Genomic DNA, 25,951 nt, shown 5'->3' with positions numbered 1-25,951 from the left:
GTAAAAAATGGCGCTGACTTTAAGAGATGCAGAAGTTATTGTATGTTAGAAAGAAAGAAGAATGTCGTAATAGTTTGGTGTAGATACAGGGCTGACATGAGCTTCCAAATATTAAGTACAAGTCGCAAGATAAGGTTGGGTTTACGGTACACAAGGTAAGGTAAACGCTCGTTTCAGTGCAAGTCACAGCATATTTGACTTCGTAGCTACAGAAGGAATGCTAAGCACACTTATGGTTCAAAACAGTATTCTGTTGAATATGTGTTATCTGTACAGAAAAGAGACAAAATAGAAAACCTCTGTCACGTAATAATGTCATAGTTGTAAAATAAGTCATTCGATTTGGATCATACATTAAGCTGTATAGTATGTAAATAGTATTTTCTGGTGTAGCACCCTTTTTCAAACATACACAGTATTTACAGTGCAAGGAAGTAAACATCGGTCTCACAGCTATCCTACTGTTGTTTTGCAGTACTTTTTGCTACAGCTTCGGGTGTTACTGTGCTACTTATTTTTCTCTGGATCTTTTGGCTCAAAACAAAACAAGGACTCTAAAAAAGTTTCTCAACCCAAATCATTGGCACAGCTTCACCATTACAAGAGGCTTTTCCTCATAGAAGTACACAGTGATTATTTCATCAACACCGAAAATGTTGTGCTTTAGTGTAAACACGTACAAAAGTCATGCTAAATCAAATTTTTTTCTTTTGGAGTGTGATGATATGTACAATGACAGGTAACACTCACTGTTTCCATGGATCGGGGCTTTTCTCACATTTTTAGCTACATTTTGTCAGAAGTATTTCACCTCCTTTTTTTTTTTTTTTTTTAAATTATTCCTTGAAAACAGGGGTAATGGATGTTCCCTTGTAGAAAATGTTCCGCGTGTTATCGGGGCTGTTGGCTCTCTCTGGGATCAGAATAATATTATTGCCTTTCCTGCGCAGCGTGGACTCACGGCTGGAGGTGATGGAGGGGGTCTCAGAGGCCGTCTCTCCACCCCCGCCTCCTCCAGATCCAGGAACTCCACTGTCCCCGGGAGTCACCCTGATCGTAGACAAGCCCTGCGGGTGGATCCTCTGCTCTGACTGGCTGGTGTTCTGGGTGTGCACAGTAATCACAGGCGGTGTGCTGACGCTGGCAGTGGTGGTAACAATGTGATTGGCGCGCTTCCTGTCGATGGACCCCTCTGGCACGGAATCCGAGCTTTCCGAGTCCCTGTTCAGATCATTGAGCTCAAAAGATTGCCTTAAACTCCCGGCTGCTCCGCCCGATCCGCCTCCTGCTCCACCGCCTCCTGCTCCAGACCCGGTTCCGTGATCCAGGGACCGCCACCTCCACGAGCCGCTTCCATCGGTGGATGGAGGTTGGATTATGGGTCTGTTGTTTTCGGGGTGTGCCTCTACTCTGACGATTGCTCCAGTACTTCCTGAAATGCTGCCAGTGGTGCTGCCCAGTGAGCTGGGCGCGGTGGTGCTGGTGGGGTCGTGGTCGGTGAGCGCCCTGTATCGAGCCGAGCCCTGACAGCTGCTGGCGGCGCCGCAGCCGATGCTGCTCTCATCTAAACTCTTGGAGTGGGTCTGGAGCAGTCCTTGCTGTTTGGACATAGCGATCACTTGCATGATTCGTGGCTGGGCGCTTTGTCCGTTTTCATTAGTCCTGCAGGCCGCAGTCTTCTCCACTGCCCTCTGCCAGTTCGCCTGGATTGTGCTATTGACTGTCGACATCCCGTCACCTCCTCCTCCTCCTCCCACTGCCTTCTGGGAGTTGGGGTTGTAGTTCTCGTGAGCTTCCTCGGGTATGTGGACGAGCTGTGAAGACCCAGGTCTGGACTGCATGGCTATCCGAGCCCCTCCGGTGATTCCGCTGCAGTTGGTGGGCAGGGTGGTGCTCGCCCCCGCAGCCAATTTGGACATGTAGGCGTGAGCGTCGAAGCCTCCGTTGAGGCCCACTGCCGAGGGTTCGGAGCTGGCTCGGAGCTCCATGCTGCCGTGGTGGTGCGGGTGCAGGGAGGAATGTCCCGATGAGGAGTCCACGGAGGAGGAGAAGGAGTCCGGAACTTGAAGGGAGCACTTGTGATTGTTGTTCTTGCTCTTCCACTGAGACAGAAGCTGCTTGGAGCGGCTGGAGTCCATGGAGGCGTGGTGAAGGGTGGCGGCGTGACGACGGGCCGCCTCTTCGTACGCCGCCATCGCCTGAGGGGTGTGGACCCGAGGAAGGGTGTGGCTGAACGTCATCATGGCGTCTTTGTTCTGGGGGCTATGCGGGGAAATCACTTCCACGTCGGCGCTGGACCGCTTCAGGCTGTCGTCGGGCCTCTGCTGCTGGAGGCCGCGGTGCAGCAGACCCTCCGAGTGCGAGGTGGGGATGCCGGGTTCTCCGGCCAGAGCCTTCATCTGGAGGTGGTGGAGGACGGCCTCCTGGCTGATGTGCGGCAAGGAGCAGGGAGGGCGGTGTACGACTGGAGGAGGGGCGCTGGGCGCCTCCTCACTGGATTGGAAATTTCCAACAGCGTACAAGCCCTGGAAAGAAAGCAAACCGGAGAAAGACGTCAATATCTAAACATCAAAACATCAAACAAACAACCCATAAAAAAAAGTTATTTCACTTTTTCATTTTTCAGAATCTTTTGAAGTAACTAAAAACGAGGGGTGCACTGATACTAATACTAGTATACTCACCAAGTAGACGGCGATGGCTCCCCCGAGCAGGAAGCCCAGGTAGACGTCGATGGCGTGGTTCTTGTACTGAATGATCCTGGTCAGGCCACAGATTATGGCGCTGATGATGAAGGAGAAGACCAGCAGCGGCTTGAGCAGTTTGGAAGAGTCGGTCAGAGTGCTGTTGAAGTACATCTGTGGACATGTGACAAACGCAGCACTGAATACAGTGGAAACAATTCATTTACAATACCAGCACTGAAGACTGAATTCTATTAGTGTTTTCAACCTTTTTGAGTAAATAACAGGTGGATATGTATTGTTCATGGTAATTAGCACCTTAAATAAGTCAGAGCAGATGAATTTCCAATGTTCTGTTCAACAGTGTATTGCCAAAATATCCGTTCGCCTGCTGTCACACGAACTTCAGTGACGTCCCATTCTTAAATCAAAGGATTTAACATGACGTCAGTTCACCCTTTACAGCTTCAACTAGCTTCTGGGAAGGTTTCCACAACATTCAGGATTGGTTATATGTGAATTTTGGGTTGTGGTCAGACACTGATCTGGGAGGAGGAGTCCTGGCTCACAGTCTCTGCTCAACTTCATCCCAAAAGTGTTCTGTCTACCTGAAGCTTTCAGAGTTCCTTTCACTGGAAATGTGGGGCTGAGCCCAACTCCCCAGAAACAACTGCAGACCAGAATCCCCCCCCCCCTCCACCAAAGAAGCCATGGAAGTGACTGGAACACCGCAATCCAATGACTTGGAGAGCTGAGCGAATACTTCTGGCAATATAATGTAGCGGTGCAGCAAACAACCAGACACAAAACCCTAATGTTTTATAGCTGTTTCTACAAAGTGACATTTCTAAGACGGGCAGTGTTTTTGGGTTTCAGTGTGCTTATATCTGAGTGTTTGTGTTGGCTCAAACTGTTACTCACTGAAACATAGACAGCAGCGAAGGATGCCAGAGTCGCATGCTGAGAAGGGAAGGATTTTCTGCAAGAGATGAAAGAACAGAAATAGATTCAGCCAACATTCGCTTCTCTGTGTGTGTGTGTGTGTGTGTGTGTGTGTGTGTGTGTGTGTGTGTGTGTGTGTGTGTGTGTGTGTGTGAGTCAGCAGGAGCAAGAGACACAGCCATAATGAGATAGCTCACACACCACCACGATAAATGAGCCCCTCTTTCAGAGTCTTGCTTATCGCCTCTGCGTTTATACACGCCGGAGCGTTCATGTAGCGAGGAAACCAAAACGGAGAAGCAGAGGTGGACGGCGAGCTGCAGAGGGAGCGAGAAGCCGTGGCCTCGTTTCAATGACCTACTTCTGCAGAGCGCTCGTGAACACTCCTCCACCCAGCCTCGTCTTCACTCCTGCAGTGTGTGTGTGTGTATATACACACGGGGCGTGTGTGTGTGTCACCTGTGTAGTCATAAAAATTTGATTTGAAATGAAAAGTCACCGCAGTGCTTCTGAATGAACCTTCAGTTCTGCATCAAAACAAGAAAAAAAGCTCTGCTGTCATTATTTATCATGTTTATTTCGATTTGAAAACAGTTTCCTAATTGATAATCGATTTAAAGGAATACTCCGAAGATTTTGGACCCAAGCCCTATCCCGATCATTTACAAAGTGAGACAAGCTCATAAATACCTTATTTGTGTTTTCTTCCAGCAGCTGGATCCCAGCTGTTAGCATCGTAGTTAGCTTAGCTCAGCTGCTGGAGGTGAAGAGGAAACAGAGCCGGACTGACGAAAGTGGACAAAATACTCCTTCCAGTGGTCCAGGGGACGGCGTATTAGCACGTGAAGTAAATCCGAATGGTTATAAAACATTTTAAAAGACGTGTTTTCTTTTCAATCCTTTAAAATAACATTTTGATACACACAGACCTGCGCATGTGCAGTGCTCCGCGGAAGGATATACTGGAGCACAGCAGTAGGAGCCATAGACTCAGCTGCTGTGCTCCGGTATATCCTTCCGCGGAGCACTATGCTTGTGCAGATCTGTGTGTATCAAAACGTTATTTTAACGGATTGAAAAGATAACACGTCTTTTAAAATGTTTTATAACCATTCGGATTTACTTCACGTGCTAATATGCCGTCCCCTGGACCACTGGAAGGAGTATTTTGTCCACTTTCGTCAGTCCGGCTCTGTTTCCTCTTCACCTCCAGCTAACTACGATGCTAACAGCTGGGAGCCAGCGGCTGGATGAACGGACACAAAAAAGGTATTTATGAGCTTAACTCACTTTGTAAATGATAGGGATAGGGCGTGGGTCCAAAATCTTCGGAGTATTCTTTTAAAGGGGCTGTATCATGCTTTTTTAGCTAGTCAAAACCCCAGAAATGGCATTAACATGGTAATAGTTTCTTTTTGGCGCTAAGGAAAAGTCATTTTGTGTGAAATAAAAGATTTTCTGGGGCTAATTCTGAAACCCGGAAGAGAAAACGCTCTGTTTCACTGAAAATCCCGCCTCTCCCCCTGTGGACTTTGACTTACAGAGAACTTCAACCAATCGGAGCTTCAAAACAAATACGCTGGCTAGCTTTAGCTCTTTAGCTCTAGCTTCTCTACACACAAAGTTACGCGAAAACGTCTTTTCCTGTTAGAAACTCACCAAGCGCAGACCCTTCAGACTCTTGCTCTTGCTTGATTGTTGCTTTCAGACGATGGTTAAAGTTTATCTCCGTAATCGGAGTTAGAAAAAAGCAGCAACGCTGATTGCCGAGGGCCTGCGGGAGGGGGGCTCAGGGGAGCCATCTTCACCGTGTGACGTGACCATGGGAAACAGAGCGTTTTCATGGGTGCGGGAGGGGCTGCCTCTCTGAGCAGCAGAAACATGAGGAAAGCTCAAACACGCAGGCACGAAGGAAAAAAATGCTTTGAGGGTGTTTTTGGTGGGTACATAACTATATAACAAGGTTAACACATACAAAAAGTGAATTTTGCATGATACAGCCTTTAAGAGACTGAAATTGAATTAAATTTCTGTTTTCTACCAGGGATGTCAAACTCATCTTGAGTGGTCCAAACCACTGGATTCTGAGTTTCCATTAAACTGCTCATAATTATCCTCTGATGTCTCTAAAGGAAGCACTGATAAGGAATGATGTGGTGATTCTAAATGCAATAAACATTTAGAATATTAAAGCATTTGAAATGTAACAACGAAAGTCTTCTTTCATTCTCATTTCAGGAAATTTGGGGAAAAACTTCCAGGAGCGTCTTCCAGTTTCAGATAGGTTTGATGTTTACACGACAACGTTCTGAAAACGATGTATGTTTACACGGCGAATGGCAGAATTTCTTCATAAAAACAGAACTGTTCATTGATCTTTCTGGCCTTTCCTCCCTCATGAGATCTCTCAATCCACACCATGGATTAGAAAGAGCTCTTTGAAAGGAGCTGAATGCACCGTGAACTGGTGAATTCATGTTTCCTTTGTGTTTTAGAAGAACCTCCATCCATCAAATTCTGCTCTGAATTGCTCTGCCTGGCAGGTGTTACAGTATGCAGCGTCTGCTGGTAAAATAGGTTAATAACACCCCTGATGCACCAGCGCTGCAGCAAACGGCTTTTCACGCTGCTTTGATAACGAGACCGCAGTTGAAGCCGCCACAGAGACGGCGCGAGGCCCTGCTTACGCCAGGAGCAGGGGTTATATTTAGTCTCAATAGTCTGGATGTGCAGCGGACTGACCGGTCCAAACTGTCCACTGGCAGGACGGAGAGTTCATTATCTGATCCAAAGAAACCTGTCTGCATCCACGCTCTGGAGTAGACGCCAGTCTTATCAGCACTATCCAGCTGGAGAGCGTTCCGTCCTCACCTGCCCCGGGTGATGGCTGCAGGGTCGGCTCCGGAGCAGATGTCCTCCATGACGTACGGGTTCTGCTCGCAGCTCACGTTCAGCGTGGTGTAGTTGGGTTTGCACACGGTGAGGAAGTACGGCGTCGGGTAGCCCGTCATCAGCTGGAGGACGTCGGTGATGAGCGCCGTGGCGCAGAGACCAAACGCATGGACGCCTGCAGACGGGAGACGTCAAGGAGCACACATGGTTAACATTCAATTTTTAAAAAATCAACAGATTCCAGAAAAAAAACCTTCCTGACTCAGCTCATATTTTATGATGATGAAAAATGTGTGAAACGAGAGACGTATCAATGTCGACACCGGGATCGGTATCAGGCCCCATACTGCAGAGTGCTCCAGTGAGTGGCGTGAAGAGCGGCGTACCTACGAAGCGGACGGCTCTGCGGATGAAGGAGTTGAAGTTGCAGCCGGCAGCGTTGATGTTGGCCTCGGTCCCGGCGCCACTCTTCCTCCGGGACAAGCAGCAGAACAGGATGGCCTCTCCGATCATTATCTGGTGGCAAAAAAAACCCCACTGAGACATGTTTTCATCTGGTGAGGGCGTGCAAAACCCCCAGAATCTGAACTTGTGATGAGCGAAACCACTGCGAGCAAAGAGGAGGGAAGTGAATCACACTGACGGTCTCTTCAGGCTGCAGGTCAATGCAGACAGAACTTTGAGAAGCAGAGGAAGAGACGAGTTGGAATTAAGAGTCAGAAGAGCACCTTCAAAACTGCAGCGACAATGTCAGTATCAATGCAGACTGGTTCAAAGAAATAAAAGGACGAAAATACATGAAATATGACTCAGTGCTCTTATTGTGTGAATAATGTACATGTTTCATAGGACAAGTGACTGCCTTCTTTCAGTAGAAGCTCTTCTCCCTTTCCAGGACACGGCTCCCATGTGGTGATGAAGACGAAACAACAGGATTGTTAAACCTATTTGAGGGCATGCTATGAGAATTTTGGCCTTAAGTTGTGAAATATGATGTAGGATTGGTCCTTTTTTAGTTTTTCTAAATGACCGAAGAAGTCACAGATGTTAGATGGAGGACCGGAGTGGACACGTTCCTGTGATGTGGTCAAGACATTCCTTTCATTTCACACTCTTCCTCTTTATGCGACATGACCAAACTATTCAACTGACGAAAGGGGAGAAGGACGGAAAGTATAGGTTTGTGCTAAATCAGGCTTATTTACTGCAACCTCATGTGAACTTATGAGATTGTAAAGTCATTAAGATGCACTGTCCTATGCAAAAAACAGAGTCAGATATTACACAAAGTGCTCATACATTGAAACAATTAGACTTTATATCATTTAATAAGCACTGGCATCTGTACTCGGTATCATCAACCTCCCCACTATATCCTGACGATGTGTCAGGAAACTGTGAAATGATTATTTGCTCGAGTGGCGTCACTGCTGACGAAACATCCTGAACTGTGTGCATACAGAAAGCATTTGAAGCTCAGTCTGTTTGCAAAACAAAACATGGTTTAGCTTGTGATTTCAGCACAAAACACAGCTTGGAGTGAATCTGTGTCGGAGCTTGAAGACGGATCTGAAAACAGCTTCGCAGTGTGTGTCGGCGCTCAGAGGACCTCCAGTCTGGAGTCAGCAGCGCCTTCAGTTTACCACGAGGACAAAGAAAGGATGTGTTCTGCATCGCACTCGGAATAAAGACGTCTCACGTTGGTGAGTCAGCGCGGTTCATCCGAGGGGACAGACGAAGAACCTCAACATGACGGCGCTCATTACGGCTCCAAGTGAGAGGAGCGGCGGCGTCAAGGCTCACGTCTCACTTCCACTCCCATGCTTCAGAACAGCGACGTGCAAACTGCATCCTGGACGGGATCCACGGAGTCAAACAGAAGTGCGACTTGAAGCCGACTGGACGACACCAGTCGACTTTCACCCAGAGAGCCCAACAGGACCAACAGCACTCTGTCACTGGACTGTCACTTTTCTATTCCAGAGAGATGCTCTACACGCTCTGGATCAGGGGGCCGCAAACATTTATGACCAAAACAGACATTTTTTGTGACACGTTTAACCTTAAAAATGAAGTTAACACAGCTTCTAAAGTTTCAGATATAGTTTTGATACACGTACAAAAACTTGAATCTTATGCTGCATTCTTGAAGTTTTAATAGCAGTTCAGGATGGTGAACATTACATCACATTTGACCTATTTTTGAACCTGATTTTATCAGTTTCATTCTGTTTTTTCAACACTTTTGTGAAGACAATTTTCACAATCCAGCCGTTTCAAAGGTTATTGCTCTTTTTAAGCAGATTTGCATTTTTTCCCTCAAAGAAATGCCACTCATTTTGTTTATTTAAAGCCATTTTATCATTTTTTCGGCTCATTTAATGTGATTTCCCCATTTTACCTGCACTGTTTGTGAAATTGCTTTTTAGAAAAGAGTTAGAAGTCCATCTGAAAATCACTCTGGTGTCTAAATATAATAAAAATAAGTAAAATGTTCATTCACATATAACTGAGAGGAACTTCAGTTCTAAGTAAATTCATTCAAAAATGTCATTTTTTTCAACATGTTTCCTGTTCTCTGATCTGGAAATCAAAATGAACACATTCAAGTTCCAGCCTAAGCTGAATCACATTAAAATTTCATATGATGACCAAACGGCGGTGGTGTTTCTAGCAGAACGTGGAAAACGCCGTGATGAGTCAAACAGTGAATGACGTCCATTCAGAGGCCTCTCACAGCCCTGGGTGTGTGTTTGTGTGACCTTGTGTGGCAGACACCACGCAGAAGCACTGAGTGAGCTCTATTACCCTGGAGATGGAAGTCCTGCTAACCCACTTTGAATCAGACGCTCTGTTTATAATGAGCCGTCACGTGCTTGTGCGTGAGCTTCATTACAAGCAGACACGCTGAAGGCGGAGTGGTTAATGTGGCTCCACTGCCCTCAGCACATGTGTATTATCAGCAATGTGAGAGGCACGAGAGAAAGAACTGGAAACACCACCTGGAGTCATGACACCCTGGAGGCAACTGTTCTTACTGTCCGTCTACTGAGCATGTGCAGAAGAACTTTAAACTCTGAGCGCGGTGTGCATGTGTGGCAATGATTTCGCTGTGGACTCAGGACGGAGCCTGAACGTTTTCATCAAGTTCTGCTTTCAGTGGCTCCGAGCAATGCTGTACACACACACTTCTAACCCTGTATTCCCACTTCCATTTACATCCCCGAGAACTTCACCACAGCGCCGTGATGATGACATGAACAGGGTCGGACGATCTTTCATGAGGACGTTATCCCGAATTCTAAGTTAAAGGAATACTGGAAGGACACAGTGATTTCAATACTGCATGGAGGAACTTGTAGTCTTTAAAATATCTCTGATTCAGGGTGGCGAGAACCGCCTGGCGTCATGTGTAGACAGGAGGGGACGAGCGATGTCTGCGGTTTGGAGATTCCTTAATATTAATGACAATAATTAAAGTAAGACAGACTGTAAACATATTCTGACAGAATATCAGGAGGAGGAGAAAGGTAGTTGATAAAATACTGGCAACTTAATCACCAGCGCAGAGGCTGCATGGAGGTTTCTCGTGAACGCTTCGTGCTCGTTCTTTATAAAAGCGGTGTTGGTGCTTTGCTTCCCTCGAATACTCTGAGTGAGAACAATCTGAGAACATGTTTTCAAGTCTGAAGATGAAACTTTTCCTCCCCGCTGTGAGGTGACAGTGCTGACCGTGTCTTTAAATAATAAATGGACTTTCAGTTCCAGGGTACAGATGGTAAATGACTCAAGTCCTCGCAGAGTTACGAACCTGTTCTCCACTTTAAAACTGAAACACTCAACCTTTAACTGCTCACCTCAGTTTGGTCTTCCACTTCATACATGATGCAATTCTTTCTCATCACAACATTTGTCAGTCATGTTTTAATCCATCTTGGACGTGAACTCGTCTCATTCACTTCATGATCACCGAGACGTGGATCTGATCTCAGCGAATAGAGACAGCTGATCCACGCGCCGTGAGGTTAAAATCAGAGCAGCTGGTAAACCTTCGGCGAGCTGAAAACCTTACCGTGATGGCGGGGCCGGCGAAGGCCAGGCTGAGCAGCATCAGCAGGGGGATGACCTCGTGGTTGGGGTCGATGTAGGGCAGGCTGAGGCTGCGGTCATGGCAGTTGAAACCCGACTTGACGGGTTTGAACACGTCCGTCCACTCCAGGAAGTAAAGGCTGACCACGGAGGACACCAGGATGGGCAGCTGCGCACACACACACACACACACACACACACACACACACACACACAGAAAGCAGAGGAGGGGAGCTCAGCGTGGCGAACAGCAGGGCGTGGAGCAGATTGCCAATGAATACATAAATAGATAAACAGGCAGTGAAGGCTGCGAATGTCCTCATAACCCTCTGCTTCAATGACCGTGCTAATTTGATTTGATAATGAGGATGGAGGCGCGGGAAACAGCCTTCATGACCAGCGGTGGTGAGGATGGAGCTGAAGGTGATGCAAGGCGGCATGCGGAATTAATGGCTCCCACTAATCTCAGATCCGCGGAATGATTCTCTGGATCCCAACAAACAAAATGAGAAACAGCCAGTCGGTCGTTACGGCCGGCTGGAGGTCCCTACGCTCAGAAAAACAATCAGAACGTAACTGTTGGGTGTCGACCATAAAACAAACTTCCAGCTATTAAGCCGACGTCGAGCTCTCAGTTGAGGAAATGGACGAGCTGAGCTGGTCCGAGGCAGAGAGACCAGCTCAGCTGTAAGCTCTGTTCGGAACATGCTGGATGGATGGAGGGATGGATGGATGCACCGATTTCACCGCTGACCTGCCACAGAGCCACCGAGCCACAAGATGGTGGCGCTTTATGAGGATATCTGACAGAGCCGAGCCGTGAAGGCAGTTTTTCTTCTGAAGCACTTTTCACCTTCGCTTCCTGTTTCCGGGGAGCAGAAATGGTTCCCGGCGCAGCTCTGAACAGCTACGCTTCAGCTTATAAGCTCTCATCTCTCCCCGCTGACCTGAGCGCAGTGCAACGCCTTCACACTGACCTACATTCAAATCTCATCTTGAAGTCAGACCTCATCCTAAGTCTGCATTAACATTTCATTCTGACCACTTCAGTTGTCTTTATGTCCGTCTGGCACCATGAAGTCCAAGCGTCACTGTTCATTCGTAAATACTAGAGATGTGCTGCAGCTCCATGAACAGTGTCACCACAACTACCTTGAAAAAGTAATCTGATTACTAATTACTCGTATAAAATGTAACCATCAACATGATACTCCCTTTACTAGAAGTGAATTTTTAACCGGTCAATAATGAATCTCCTGATGTTTTCCGTTGAATTAAAAAGTTATTTCCTGAAAAAAACCCTGTTTCATAAAAAACAAAACAAAGAATCTTTTTTGACATCATTTGACATAAATCCTTTTATTTTTAAAAAATAAAGAGACTCTTTTTGAACCTTGTATATTTAACTTTTGATGGAAAAACTCACCTGGAAAAAGTATAAAGTTAGATTACTGAAAAAAGTGGTGACATCAGAGTAACATGTTTCTGGCACCACTGCCTATGAATGAGCGAATCTGTCAGACTTTAACCGTGATAGAGTGCAGCATCTCCGGTTTGTGAGCCCTGAAACTCTTGAGCATGTAGCTCGACTCGGAGTTAAAGAGCTGAGCAGTTAAACTAATGTTCTCTGTGGTATCACTACAAAAACAACCAACAGCGCCATTTCGTGGCCCGACACGCTAACCAACCACTGCGTTTTCAGTGTTTGTGCCGCCGTCTCGTTGTGTGAACGGGGAATAAGTTCCCAGTGTTGGCTTTGCTATCTTTCTCCGCCTCTTGAGATTTGGACAGAACATAATTTGCAGTCTGTCTTATTTTCGTCATTGTCCTTCATGTTAAAGAATCTCCAAACCGCGGACGTCGCTCCGGCTCTCTCGACCCCGTGCGCCATCGGAGCCTTCACACGGCACTGGTTGAAGGCGGTAACGTGTCGGCAGTGGAGCGCAGCGGGAGCCGAGTGTGACCCCGAGCGTCGCAGGGCTTTATCATGCAGCTTAATGCTCTGCTGCGGCGCTGGTGAGCAGAGCTGCTCGCTCAGCTAATGCTAAGTAGAGCAGCATGATGGAGGAGCACCCTGCATGGAGACCGCCGGGGGGGTGGGGGGGCTCTTCAACTCACTACCAACACACAACCCCAAGACAATTAAACACACACACACACACAACCAACTCCCTTCCTTTAGTCAGTGTTCAGAGTCACTCATTAACACGAGATCTCGTCCTCTCTCCCTTCTAAAACAACAACAGTTCATTTCACCCGGCAGCAGTCGTCATCTTACAGAGGATGATGTGTTCAGGGTCAGGGATGAACACACACACTCACATTCACACACAAGCAGAACATTGACAGTCAACTCCTCTAAGAAAGGCCCGGACTCAAACCCACCAGATACTCGCAATGAAGCAGAAGTGCTAACCACTACACCACTACTCCACAGTAACAGCAACACACTGGATCGCAACTTCCTCCCAGCGGATGGCCTGAGCGCCTGGCATGGCAGCTGCCTCCACAGCTGTGTGTGTGAATGGCTGAACGTGACTGAGGCCTGGTTGACACGACAACACTGCGAGTGAAAATGAAAGGTGACACACTGCTCGTCGGATCTTGAATAAATGATGGAACATGAAAGCTGAAGCTCTCCTGCACCCCGCCCCCACCACGGTCCTGGGCCCCCTCCCCCTTCAGGTCCGCGTCGGCCTCGCTCGCCTCCCGTCCAGCATCTCAGTTTGAAGAAAAGAGGAATGTAGGTCAGCGTCAGCGGGTTCTGCAGCTGAAGCCGCTCTCTGAGCGATACTGTACTCCCCGCACTTCAAAGCAGATTTCTGCAGGATACTTTATGTCACATTCGGTTATTTTGAAAGTGCCGGATGATTTGCTTGGGCCAAAGCAGCTAATCGTGTTTGAAATGCCCCGTCGACTCACGATTCCTTTCATGTGTCGGCATGGTAATGCATATGGATGATGATCCTGCTCCAGTTTGTGCTGACCTGCGGATCGGGGGTCCAACGTGTTGATCCGGAAGACGGCATCCGAGCTGCAGAAAGACTCTGACACTTTCAACCTGCTTCTATCTGCAGTCTGCTTTCAGAGTCATCCAAACATTCACCCATTCATCATCCACCTCTATCCAAGTTGAGGTCAGAGGGTGGAAACACATCCGATGGGCGAAAGGACAGAATCAGCAAGTCGTCACAGGGTCGACCACACAGATTCATCTGAATCAGGGCTTCGTACAGCTAAACGTGCAATATGTGCTCATGGCGAGGAGATGACTCAAGTATATGACGAGGTTTAGCATCTACGCTTTCACATAACAGTGGCCTCTCTAGGGATGCACCGATACCGATGCCTGTATCGAGCACTGGGTCTGATACTGCACGGAGGACTCGTACTCGTAAAAATCTCCTCGATCCGGCCCGCTGAGGATCACATGACGTCAGCTTTGACGCAGAGGTCATGCGGTGGAGGTTCATAAACAACACACAGCCTTAGGATATCATTTGCATGTGGACTAAATTAGAATTTAAAGCATTTAATCACTTCTGCATCCAACGATTATTTTTCTAACAATTACTCTCCAGGTTATCGTTTCAATTAATCACTTAATCCATCAATGATTTATATTAAAAACAAAAAAAACCCAAAAAACTTTAATTGCACAAACTGAAAAATCAACATTTATCAGTTTCTCACAACGTGTCTGCCTCCTTTGTCCTTTCACAGTGTTTTTCCCGACCTGCTACTTCTGGTTATCTGGAGGTATTTTTGCCGCTTTTAGCATATATGTTTCCCCAACACATCTTGTAAAGGCTGGTTTCTGTCCTCCAGACCTCGGTACAGCAGAGATTCTGTATTATAGACTCAGACGGCTGCTTTTATGAGGAATGTCGGTGCACAAGAACGATCCTCCACCCTGTCCGGAAAATATTTCCCCTCAGAGTCAGAATGAGTACAGTTACCTGATGAAGTACTGTATGGATGGAAGTGGATGAAAAAACAGTGGTTTTGTAATTCACTCTCTAAAAGAAACAACTATAGGCTGGATCTCAGTTTATGCTTTTATTGCTGCTGCCTCATTGATCAGCCTTTGCCTGCTTTGAGGAGACGTATTCTCACATGTCATTACAACATGACTGCATTTACAAAATCAAATACTAATTAATAAGTACTCGTATCTCTACTCAGTAACGGAAAACAAAAGTTACGACTCGAACTTGGACTCATCCTTTAAAAAAGTGGAATCGGTTGCAGCCTTACCGACTGTTAGCCGGAGTTACAAGCCAAACACCTGATGAGCAGAAATAAAGCAGGTCAGTGGTGAACTGTGTGTCCATAATCTTATATACAGTCACATTAATGGCAGGCTGACAGGATGAGGGTCAGGGGCCAAAAGTATAATCTGTTTTTCTGACCAAACCAACAAACGAAAAAGGAAAAAATGGCTCAATTTTCCTTTTTTCGTTTTCAACCAAAAAACGAAAAAACGGTTTTTTCTTTCTCAATTCAAAACCAAAAACAAAACCAACACAAGCAAATTACGGCCGAATTTTGTTTTTTGGATTTCAATTTTTTGTTTTTTCGTTTCAGGTCTCAAAACGAATAAACGGAAGCACGTGACCCCTGACGTCACGGGTCAAATGGACTCCCTACCAAAATAAAAGCCTTACTAATAAATGGGCAATAAAAGACAAATTACGTTAAATAGCGTTTTTATTTTTGCACAACATTTATTGCATACATTACTAGGCTTGTAATAATGTTGGAAAATAATAATAATTATTATTATTATTAACAACAATACTACTACTACGACTACTATAACAATAATAATAATAATAATAATAATAATAATAATAATAATAATAATAATAATAATTACAGGTCTGCTGCCTGGCCTGCATACATCTAATTCGCATACGCGAGATCGTTAAGTGTTCACCTTTTCGATAAGTGTGACATGTCTGTTGATCATAAAATACGTGGGTCATTTTAACTTGGTGACAGGTCAGCTGCACGGCGGCGCTGATGAGAAACGTTTCCCTGTTTCGCCCAGTAGATGGCAGTGTGAGCCAATTTAGAAGAAAATCCAGTACTCAGTTGAGGGACTGACGGGGAGAACGCACTGGACGCGGACACGGTAGCGCCGCGCGCACGGCGCTTCTGATCGCCTCCCATGTTAACCTATCTGACTGGCCGCACACAACGCGCACAGTGGCGCCGTACGCCCGCTCCGTTTCGTTCTATTTTTCACGTGAACCGCGAGCGCCGCAAGCGGCAACTGTCAAGCTGGATCAAGCAGATCGGACCAGACAGGAAGTCGGAAACAGAAAAGGCAAGAGAATCCGGTCAATTTTCAAAATAAAATAAATTAAATGACGATTAGTTACGGTGCTGCTCGCCCATCTGGCACTGTTTCTAATCACAAGAGAGATGGACACACACACAAACAGACATGCACCTATGCACCCAATCAAACACACACACACACACACACACACACACACACACACACACACACACACACACACACACACACACACACACACACACAGCGACAGAGATTCGCGTGATGCAGAAAAAAAGAGGACAGGAGGAGAACAAGTCTCTCCACAGGTCACCAGAACACACACATCCATCCTGGCAGAGCCAGACAGAGGAAAACCGAGAGCAGACGGATCCAGCCGAGTGCAGTCGATGTTTGACCAGCACAGAGAGCGCAGGCAGCAGATAGCCTCCAATACGAACAGCCAAGCGCCTGCGCGGATACTTCGCGGCGCCTCCGCTACGCTTCTGTGTCCAGTGCGTTCGGGCCGTAAGGATCTTACAATGTTCATATGCTCCTATGGACAAACAGCGGCATGCTCCTCTTTCTTCTTTCTTTATTCTTTATTCCAGACTCGAAATGGTTCATAAAATTACACACAAATACTAAAGACAGCAACAAAACAGAAAAAGAGCACGACACATATAAACTAAATAAACACTCTCTCCAGTGTCTCCAGAGCACAGGAGTGTACCAGACACTGCTCTGCCCAGGTTTGACAGAAGCTTGAATAATTTTATCATCAGAGTCCATGAGTCGCTTAATAAACTTAAAAATAAAATTTCTAATAACAGCATTCAGTGTTCTGACAGCTACACCACAAGTATTGTTGTTAATAATAATAATAATAGTTATTATTATTGTTTTCCAACATTATTACAAGCCTAGTAGTGTATGCAATAAATGCTGTGCAAAAATAAAAACGCCATTTAACGTAATTCATCTTTTATTACCCATTGATGAGTAAGGCTTTTATTTTGGTAGGGAGTCCATTTGACCCGTGACTTCAGGGGTCACGTGCTTCCGTTTTTTCGTTTTTAGACCTGAAACGAAAAAACGAAACATTGAAATCCAAAAAACAAAATTCGGCCGTAATTTGCTTGTGTTGGTTTTGTTTTTGGTTTTGAATTGAGAAAGAAAAAACCGTTTTTTCGTTTTTTTGTTGAAAACGAAAAAAGGAAAATTGAGCAATTTTTTCCTTTTTCGTTTGTTGGTTTGGTCAGAAAAACAGATTATACTTTTGGCCCCTGACCGATGAGGCTGATCCGGTTGATAAATAGATCCACAGCGAGTTTAATCACTAATTTAATACGGTGTTTAATACGGATTTCTTTTTGAAATAACTCTAACTGGGAGCGAGAGGTGATTTCCAAAGCAAAGAGACAAAAACACATCAGTGTTCAAGTGAAAAGAACTTTGTCATAATTCACAGAAATTCTTCTGGTTGTTTTTCATGTTTTCTTTGGATTTTGTGAAACAGGAAAGAATAAAGAGGCTGTAAATGTCAATATGACCGAAGATCATCTGTGGAAGCAGATCTAGAAATCCTCCAGCAGTGCTGTTCTCGGGTTCATGTCTGCTTCAACAGAAGGAGAAAATCATTTGTGACTCTTGACTGAGAGAGGCTATGTTTGCGTTTCCGTTGGGATAAATGTTAATATTGAAACTCCACGCTGGCTGTCTTCGGTTGTGCCTGAAGCTGAAACATCCAGCGCAGTCCCTCAGGGTCATCACTGTGATATGTGACTCCTCCCCTGGCAATGTGCTGTCTCCTGGGGCCGATGGAGGGGAGACCTGGTTCAGTGCGTTTGCCGACTCCTCCCGATGTTTAAATTTGGATAAGTGTTTGGCCTTCAACCACATGAAACTCCTCTGAAAGTTTCCCTGACAGTAATCCCTCCAGAGGCTCTCAGACACTCCTGCCGGGCCCTGGCTGATTACCGAGATGAGGGAACGGGGACGAGACAGAGCACTTTGAATAATAGATGTGTAAAAATGGAAAGCAGGCTCTGCTGGGCTTTGGCTGGGAGTTATTTTTGGGAGATGCTGGGCCAACAGAACGGAGTGAGTGGAGGTATCTGACAAGTCAAAACTCAGACACGTCACTTTAATGTACGCTGCCCTACAACGAGACGTCTGCTCAATCAGTAGATGCCATTACTTACTCTGAACCGTCCATGTACACCAGCGGCCTCCAATCCCCATAATGGGCTACGTTCTTGGTGCAGATCAGTCTGATCCCATCATTCACTCTTCATGTAAACAGAATAATCTGATCTCTAAGTCTATTCAATCACACATGTAAAAACTACAGTGGAACTGTTCCGTTTGTTCTACTAAAAGAAGACGAACGCTATGTTTCTGTTGTTTGTTTTCTGTTTTCTGTGTGAGCGTGTTTTACTTGTAAAGTAATGTAGGCTGACTCCTGGGTCTGTCCCCGGTAAAAAGAGAGAAAAAAAAAAAAAACTCATTCTGATTGTGAAATGAGATTTCTTCACAGACCAGTGCACCTCACTCTTCCTCGCAGGATGAAGAGTTTTGTCATTATCTGGTAGGAATGATACTGAAAGGACCCAGCCGACATATTTTAAGTCTTCTCTCAGAAAGTAGGGACAGCCACTAAGGATGAGAGCACCCGGGTGGCATTAACCCTTGCTTTCCAAATAAACATAATACAGCGTATAAACCTATACAGTATTAAAAATAAACTGTAGTTTCTGTTGCATTCATGACATTTAAAACCGACAATCAAAAAAATGCAGAGATTTTATTATCGTGTGTCAAAATCATTTATATATGACTCCATTTAGCATTACACCTCCTGTCTTCTGGAAGAAATCCTTGTTTATAATCCATCCCTCTAAAAAACACAAACTCTCTACTTCCTTTTAACAACACATCAAAACCATTTATGAAAAACAAGAAGAGGACCCCAGAGAGTTAATCCCTCCGCCTAGACACAATTGTCATTTTCTTTTGGCCTGCCAGTTTGATCAAATTTTCCACAAGTTTGTCAGTTACCCTGTTAAGCAAGCAACCAGCCAACCGACCAAGCATTTAAGCAGCCAGCCAAGGAACCAAGCAACCAGCTAACTAATCAACCACGGAATCGAGGAACTAATCAGTCAAGTAACCATGCAACCAGCCATCAAACCAAGGAACAAGCAACCAGCCATCCAACCAACCAGCCAGGGAAGCTAGCAACAAAGAAAGCGAGCAAGCAACCATCCAAAAAAAGCAACCAGTCAAGAAACCAAGCAGTCAGCAGCAACAATACCCATAAACCGCCTGATGGAGGTAAATTCCAACTGCCTCCCCCTCCAGGGTTGAACATTGTTGATTTTTACAATTTGAACTTCAAGTATTTCAGCTCACATCGATGTCCACTCGTGTCCATATCTGCTGGGAAGTGAAGAACCATGAAATCATCTATACTTACAAAGAGAAATCAGATCACAATTTGCATTTGAAATCCTTTTTCCACACAATCAGTGGTCTCACTGATTAGTTAACCACAGCCAACATCTGATGTGCTGACGATGATAAAGGCAGTACTGAGTGAATCTCGCAGATTCACCAGAAGCCAGTGCAGCGAGGCTGGAGGAGCAGGATCACAAAGCAGCATTTTTTTATGCTCGCTTTCTGCAAAAAGCCTGGTCTCCTGTGGGGGAGCTCAGCTCAGCAGAGAGGCTCGTTGGCCTACATCTGCTGCAGCTCGGTGTTCCTCATTCCCTTTGTCTTGCCTTCATTCCAGACTCCGGCGCACAAAGACTGTGCCACATATTGCACATGCTCTCTTTATCCACCTCTTCCACTGTGCTGAAGATCTCGGTCCACCAGCGTCAGTTCACCTTCAGAAATCAAAGAAAAACTTTCTTCACTCCAGAAAAACTGCAGTTTCTTGGGTTAAATCAGGACACTGTGACACTGCTCCTTCTGAGGATTCTGTTGAATATCTCACTAACTGAGCTGAAGAAGCAGATGTTTTCAGGGGAAAATGTAACCAGGAGGCATGTCTGGTTCAATATTCATTCCAAACTGCTAATTTTTTTAAATTACAATTTCAGTTTCTACAATTTTCAAATCGTCAATATCAAAATGAAAGGGTGCAAATAAAGAATGATCTTTTTTTTTACTCAGCTGACCTCTCTGCATAAACAGAGGAGGTCCTGAAGTTGACAGTCTGGTCTTCAAACTGAACACCACAAAAAAACCAAGGAGCTCAAACTCAGCAGAGCACTAAACCTGATCAAGGAGAGCTCACACCCTGGTTTTTCCACCTCTCTGAGCTGCTGTCCTCCAGTTTTCTTCTGGAGACTCGACCATGCAGCCCACTTTTCTTCCTCTTTATTCTGCATCTTGAAACAGCCACGTGCTTTTTTTTTCCCAGGTGATGGAGTTATTTCTAGAGTTTTTCTTTTTTGCACCGTGATCAGTTTTCCTGCTGACACATGTAGCTAAACTTTTTGCTGGTAACTGTGGTTTGATTTCAACATTCTCATTTCCACGTCTCAGAGTTTGAACACTGCTGATTGACATTCTCAATTCCTTTGATGTCTTTTTATATCCCTTTCCTGTTTTACTCGGTTTTCCCTGCAGATACTTTGACAGTGTTTTTGCTTTCCCCATGACTCATAATCCAGAAACGTCAGTGCAGAACTGGATGAAAGATGCAGACGTCTGACAGGAGCCTAGAAACTGCCTGACCTTTTATCAACACACACCGATTACAAGCAAACTGTCCACAGGGGAGGACAGTTACCTTCACAAACTGTTGATCAGTGTCTTTTGGGTAGTTTCTGTTGTCATTATGACTTAAAAAAGATAAACACAGTTGTTTGACTGTCTTCGCTTCACCCAACTACTAACCAAGACTGAAGAAAAAGAAAAGAAAGAGGTTTTCTCTTATCATTCATATTTGTTGTATGACAACATGAGTCTCAGTCCGTCTGGTTCGTACTTGTCTTCCTCCAGCCTGAAATCCCTGTTGCGCTTTCCGTTTGTCACTCTGGTTCTTGGTTAGAATTTGGTTTTCTTTTTACTTGAACTCTGAGGGTTGCCTTTAGTTTCTGCTTGTGCCGATGTTCCTTCCTCCACAACCCTGATAGAATCTAACTGGCTGGAAGAGCTGTTGGGTCTGAAGCAAACTCATTCGTCTTTCTTTTCACCCACAAGAATCCAAACAAACACACACAGCAGTGGAAGCAGCAGACACTGACAGATGAAAACCGGTTTTCGTCAGAGGGCTCTGCTGGCTGTGAAGAGAGATGTGGCTGTCTCACTTACTCATTGACGAGTGCTCTGTGACGGCATGAATTAAAGATGAAACCATTCTGAATATACTTTAACACTAAAACTGAAGTGATTTTTAAAGTAAGGCTCCATTAGGAGGGAATCCTGACCCTTCTGTTCTGCTACAGCTGCCTGCTTCAAAGTGAGAACATGCCATCTAACACATGAAAAATGCACTGTCAGCACTTTCAACCAGTCTGAACCACGTGGCGGAGGGGAAAACCACACCTGACTGATGAGGAAAACAATGTGAAAAGCCACAAACTCAAGATTCTCAAGTCAGGCAGCAGGACGTGAGCTGTATGTGCAAAATACCAGATTTCAGTCTTGTATTGTCATTACAATATGATTTGAAACCAATACAATTATTTGCGCTTTGAGGTTTGCTCTTCCAGAAAACAGCGCTCTTTCTCTTGCCCCTAATTACACCAGCGGTGATCAGGCCTGCAGCTTGGTCCTGTCAGTTTCCACCTGCAGCGTTTCAGAAGTGAAGCCTCAAAAGAGTTCAAGGATCCTAGAAGGAGTCTTCATGGGCCTCAACATGAAGAACTGCAACAGAGAGCCTGGCAGGATCAGACTAGCAGCTGATTATACACACACAGACACACACACAATTCTAAATGACAGCGGATAATGGGACATCACACACTGAGATTATTTTTGATCTCTGTTACTTTCTTCATGGATTATATACAAAATCTTTCCATGTGTTTGATGCAGCTCAGCACATTTCTAACATGCTGTTTCCATCGTACTCATTATAATACAGAGAAAAACATATTTAATAGGAACATTTTACACAAACTTTACACACACACACACACACTCATTCTTAAAAATGTCAAACAGTTCAGGAACTTCCTGCATTTTTGCAACAAACCGTCCACAACCCAAAGGTTATTCACTTCCTAACATTGGAGGACCAAAGGAAAATGCTAATTGTGACATTCAACCAGCTTGATTCAGAATGTCCTCACATTAAAATATAAAGACCGAAAAGAACGCATCCATTATCTGAGAAGTGGCTCATTATTTATTCATTTTTTGGACTAATGTTGAACCAATCCTCTTGACTCACACCTTGAAAATGTCAGTCACTGTGCACATCCCACTGATGGATGACCAGAAATCAAACCGTTTTATCATTAAGATATAAAATGAGTTCATACTTTGATCAACATGCCATACCATATGTCCGTCTTTGTGACAGAGTACCAAAACACGTGTTTTCACCGTGTGAAAATTGGAGGAGTTGGGCAAACACCTTCCTCAGCAGAAATAAATCCAGTGGGAGCGAATGGCAGACCCATCCAAGATGGCAGCATGTTGACACATCAACTCCTACAGGAAGCATCAGTTTATGAAGCATCTCTGTAAAGGTTCGTGCTCATTTCTGAAGTGGTATGGGTGAATCTCTCAGTGAGACCCTCCCCAGTCGAGGGGTTCAGTCAGGACTGCTTCTGTTGATCTCTCCCTGCCTGATAACCACATCTGAAACAGACTCCACATGCTCCCTGCTTGAACATCAGAAGGAGAAGAGACGCGAGTCCTGCCCGCAGAGGTAGATCACACCAGGACGTCTCAGGCAGCAGAGCAGCAGGACGAGCGCTCCGGCTCACTTCCAGGACTGACCTAGTTTACACGCCTCCTCATGTCTGTGCAAATAAAGTGAACAGTAGCTTCAGTGAGCGCTGCCGGTGATTGTTCAGGCACATTAATTCCGGTTGGAGTGTCCTGACATGTAAATGAAGGGACTCAAACTGAGGGAATCCCGGGAAGAGGAGCGGAGCGTCCATGAGGATGCTGCAGTCATCCCCACAGCATCCATCAGCCGGCATTAGAGGCGGATCTATAATACATGATGCCAGTTTGATTGTGGAGCCGAGGGCCAGCGGTGAATTGGAGCATGCACAAAGCGCGTAGCAGGGAAGAGGAGACAGTTTCCACAAGCTGCGATCTGGATTCAGTAAAAGTGGATTATGGTACCAAACCTTTTCAACTGCTGTTACTAAAAATAAAGAGGATGAGGACTCTGGTCTCCTCCGCACAGTGTGAACAACCTCCTGCTGCTAATCTGCAGCGTTAATCCGCTTCGTCTGTCACTCATTAAGACTCAGAATTATTAATGGGCGTCAATAAATGACAGAATATCAATTTCTGATTTTAAAAAGAACTCTTTCAAACCATGGCTACAGACCACTTCACAGTAAACCCACCAGTTGGTTCTGGTTCCACTCCTGGTCTCACTCTGAAGCCGGTTTCAGGTTTCAGTTCATCACATGAAGAAAATCTTTTGTTTCAGAAGATAATTAATAGTGTTTCTTTTCATGTCATGTTGTGAAAAAGGCTTTCAATGACCTCAACACCACCAGGAGGGCCCCGACCCACACTTTGAGAACCTCATCACATCACCAACAAACCAGAGAATCATCACATTATAGAGCCACAGGTTCATCACGTGTTTACCACAGAACCACAGCTTCAGCACATCAGTCAGGTCTTCCTCACAGAACCTCAGCCACAGGTTCGGTCCGCCATGGGTTCTTCATCATCATCATCATCATCATAAATCATCATCATCGTCCAGACAAAGGCTGATCAAACTTCTGCACGACCTCATTGAAGTGGATCTCCATCAGAAGGCTGCAACCATGCCTGAGCACGACTCCCTCTCCTCCATCCAGACACTCTCCTCCACCCGGAGTCTCTCCTCCATCCAGAGGCTCCGGAGCGCGGACGCGCGTCTGCGCGCGGCTTACCTCCACAAAGTAGAAGCAGGGCAGCAGGCTGACGCTGTCTTTGGTCAGGATCCCCTTCTCCCTGGCGGACATGGTGGGGCCTCCGACGCGTTCCAGACGGATCCGAGCAGTGAGGAGGTGTCGGGGAGGACTGAGTGCGCTCCGGCCGCTCTGCGCTGCGTCCCGCCGAGATCAGGAGCGCGCCATGACGCTGCGAGCCGCGGAAACGATCAGGACGACAGCCGCTCGACGGGCCCCGTTATCTCTGCTCCCGCTGCTCCCGCTGCTCCCGCTGCTCCTCCTGCTCCTCCTGCTCGCCCCGGGCTCGGTTCTGTGCCAGCCGTCAGGTGGTGCGCGTCACAGTGGAGCAGGGAGCGCGCAGGCGCACTGTGCGCTCCTCTGTTTCTAACCGGGCGCAGAATGAACCTGCTGGGAAAACGGAGCAGATTTTCTTTTTTTTTTTTTGCACAGTGCATCCTGTAAGCACGTCTCTGCACTTCATATTATGTTAGTATTCAGCGGGGAGGAAGCCCACTGACATAATACTGCTCTTATGCGCTGGCATTTGCCCTCTGTTATTAATTTATTCACATCATTTATTCAAGTCAGACATCAAAGTTAAATAGCAACTATTGCACAAACATCGCTTTACATTAGAATTATTCTGCTGTATCTTCTAATATTTTTTTTTTTCAGGTGTTCAGGTGAGTTTGCTCAGACCAAATGAGCGCATCTGTAAATTCTCTGAAATGAAGACAAAAATGCCATAGCCTACATACAAAGTAAAGTGAGGTTACCTCCCTCAGTGCTACAGCTGCAATTCTAAGGTATTTGTAGCTCTTGTTTTGAGATTTTCCCTCTTTTCTCCTATGGATCTTGGCTATTTTAGCTTTTTTCCCCTTACCCTTTGTGGATTTCCCAGATTATTGTTTTCTTCCCTTTTCCTCTTTTCTTCTGTTTCCCCTTTTTCCTATATTTTCTTTTTTTTTCCTTGCTCTTTTCCTGTTTTCATTTCCTCCTCTTCCTTTTTTCTGAAAAAACCCAGAAGTTGAATAACTGTCATTGCATTTTTTGAGTAGATTTCACCCATTTTATCCTTCTTTCTGAGCGGTTCCTCCTTTGTTTGTTTTACTCCATACAGCTGGAGATTAGACCATTTATGAAAGTCAGTGTAGCATGCAAATGAAGTACACATGAAAACAAAATGTTTATTCACAGAAAATCCACATCTGGATCTTCAGTTGCACAGTCCTTGTGGAATAGTCTGTATTTCTATGACACTCTGTCTTAGATATCTTACTCAGAGATGAAGTAAACTGTGTTTTTGTCTCTGAACAGGGAAAGCAGCACGAGAGGCATATGAAATAAATAAATACATGTTTGTGCTTCTTGTCTCTGAGAGAAATCACAACCACAAGCATCTTTATTCCAGATATACAGACAGGAACGTGTCTTCACGGTAAAGTGTGACTACAAAACACACAATTATGAAACTTTCCTTTATTTCGATCAGCATTACAGTATTTATGAGTTCAGCTCTCCACATCAGTGTGTGTCAGGCAGTGTTATTTTACAGAGTGACACTTTATCTGCAGGTCTCCTCTCACCTGGTCAACAAACACTGTGTGTGTGTGTGTGTGTGTGTGTGTGTGTGTGTGTGTGTGTGTGTGTGTGTGTGCGTGCGTGCGTGCGTGCGTGCGTGTGTGTGTGTGTGTGTGTGTGTGTGTGTGTGTGTGTGTGGACACTCTAATTACTGCTGATGGAAAAGACACTGAGGTAAAGCTGCCTTCAGGGTACATCAGGAATTTTCGTTTACTATGCTCTAAAACCTCTTCGGTCACACGTGATTTCACTAAGAAGCAGAAAGATGACATGTGGGAATAATGATGGAGACGTTCAGCCTCTTTATTTATTTTTTAATAAAAAAAACAACTCACAAAACATTCTCTTTTTTTTGTTTTTAGTTCAGATGCTTGAGAGAAAATGAAACA

The 25,951-nt window shown here is 45.4% G+C and overlaps 1 protein-coding gene across 1 annotated transcript; it reads right to left on the bottom strand.

The window, feature by feature from the left end:
* Positions 1–836: 836 nt before the first annotated feature.
* On the bottom strand, positions 837–24,128 carry plppr4b (phospholipid phosphatase related 4b). Its single transcript, XM_030099021.1, has 7 exons — positions 23,982–24,128; positions 10,591–10,776; positions 6,905–7,034; positions 6,498–6,693; positions 3,606–3,663; positions 2,685–2,858; positions 837–2,525 (listed from the first exon to the last, which is right to left on the bottom strand). The coding sequence occupies exons 1-7, from the start codon at positions 24,051–24,053 to the stop codon at positions 837–839; spliced, it is 2,505 nt and encodes an 834-aa protein (XP_029954881.1). The 5' UTR covers positions 24,054–24,128.
* Between the last annotated feature and the right edge of the window lie 1,823 nt (positions 24,129–25,951).

Source organism: Salarias fasciatus, chromosome 9 (genome assembly GCF_902148845.1).
Source record: "Salarias fasciatus chromosome 9, fSalaFa1.1, whole genome shotgun sequence".
Lineage (NCBI taxonomy): Eukaryota > Metazoa > Chordata > Actinopteri > Blenniiformes > Blenniidae > Salarias > Salarias fasciatus.
This window is presented reverse-complemented; position numbering and strand designations above follow the sequence as displayed.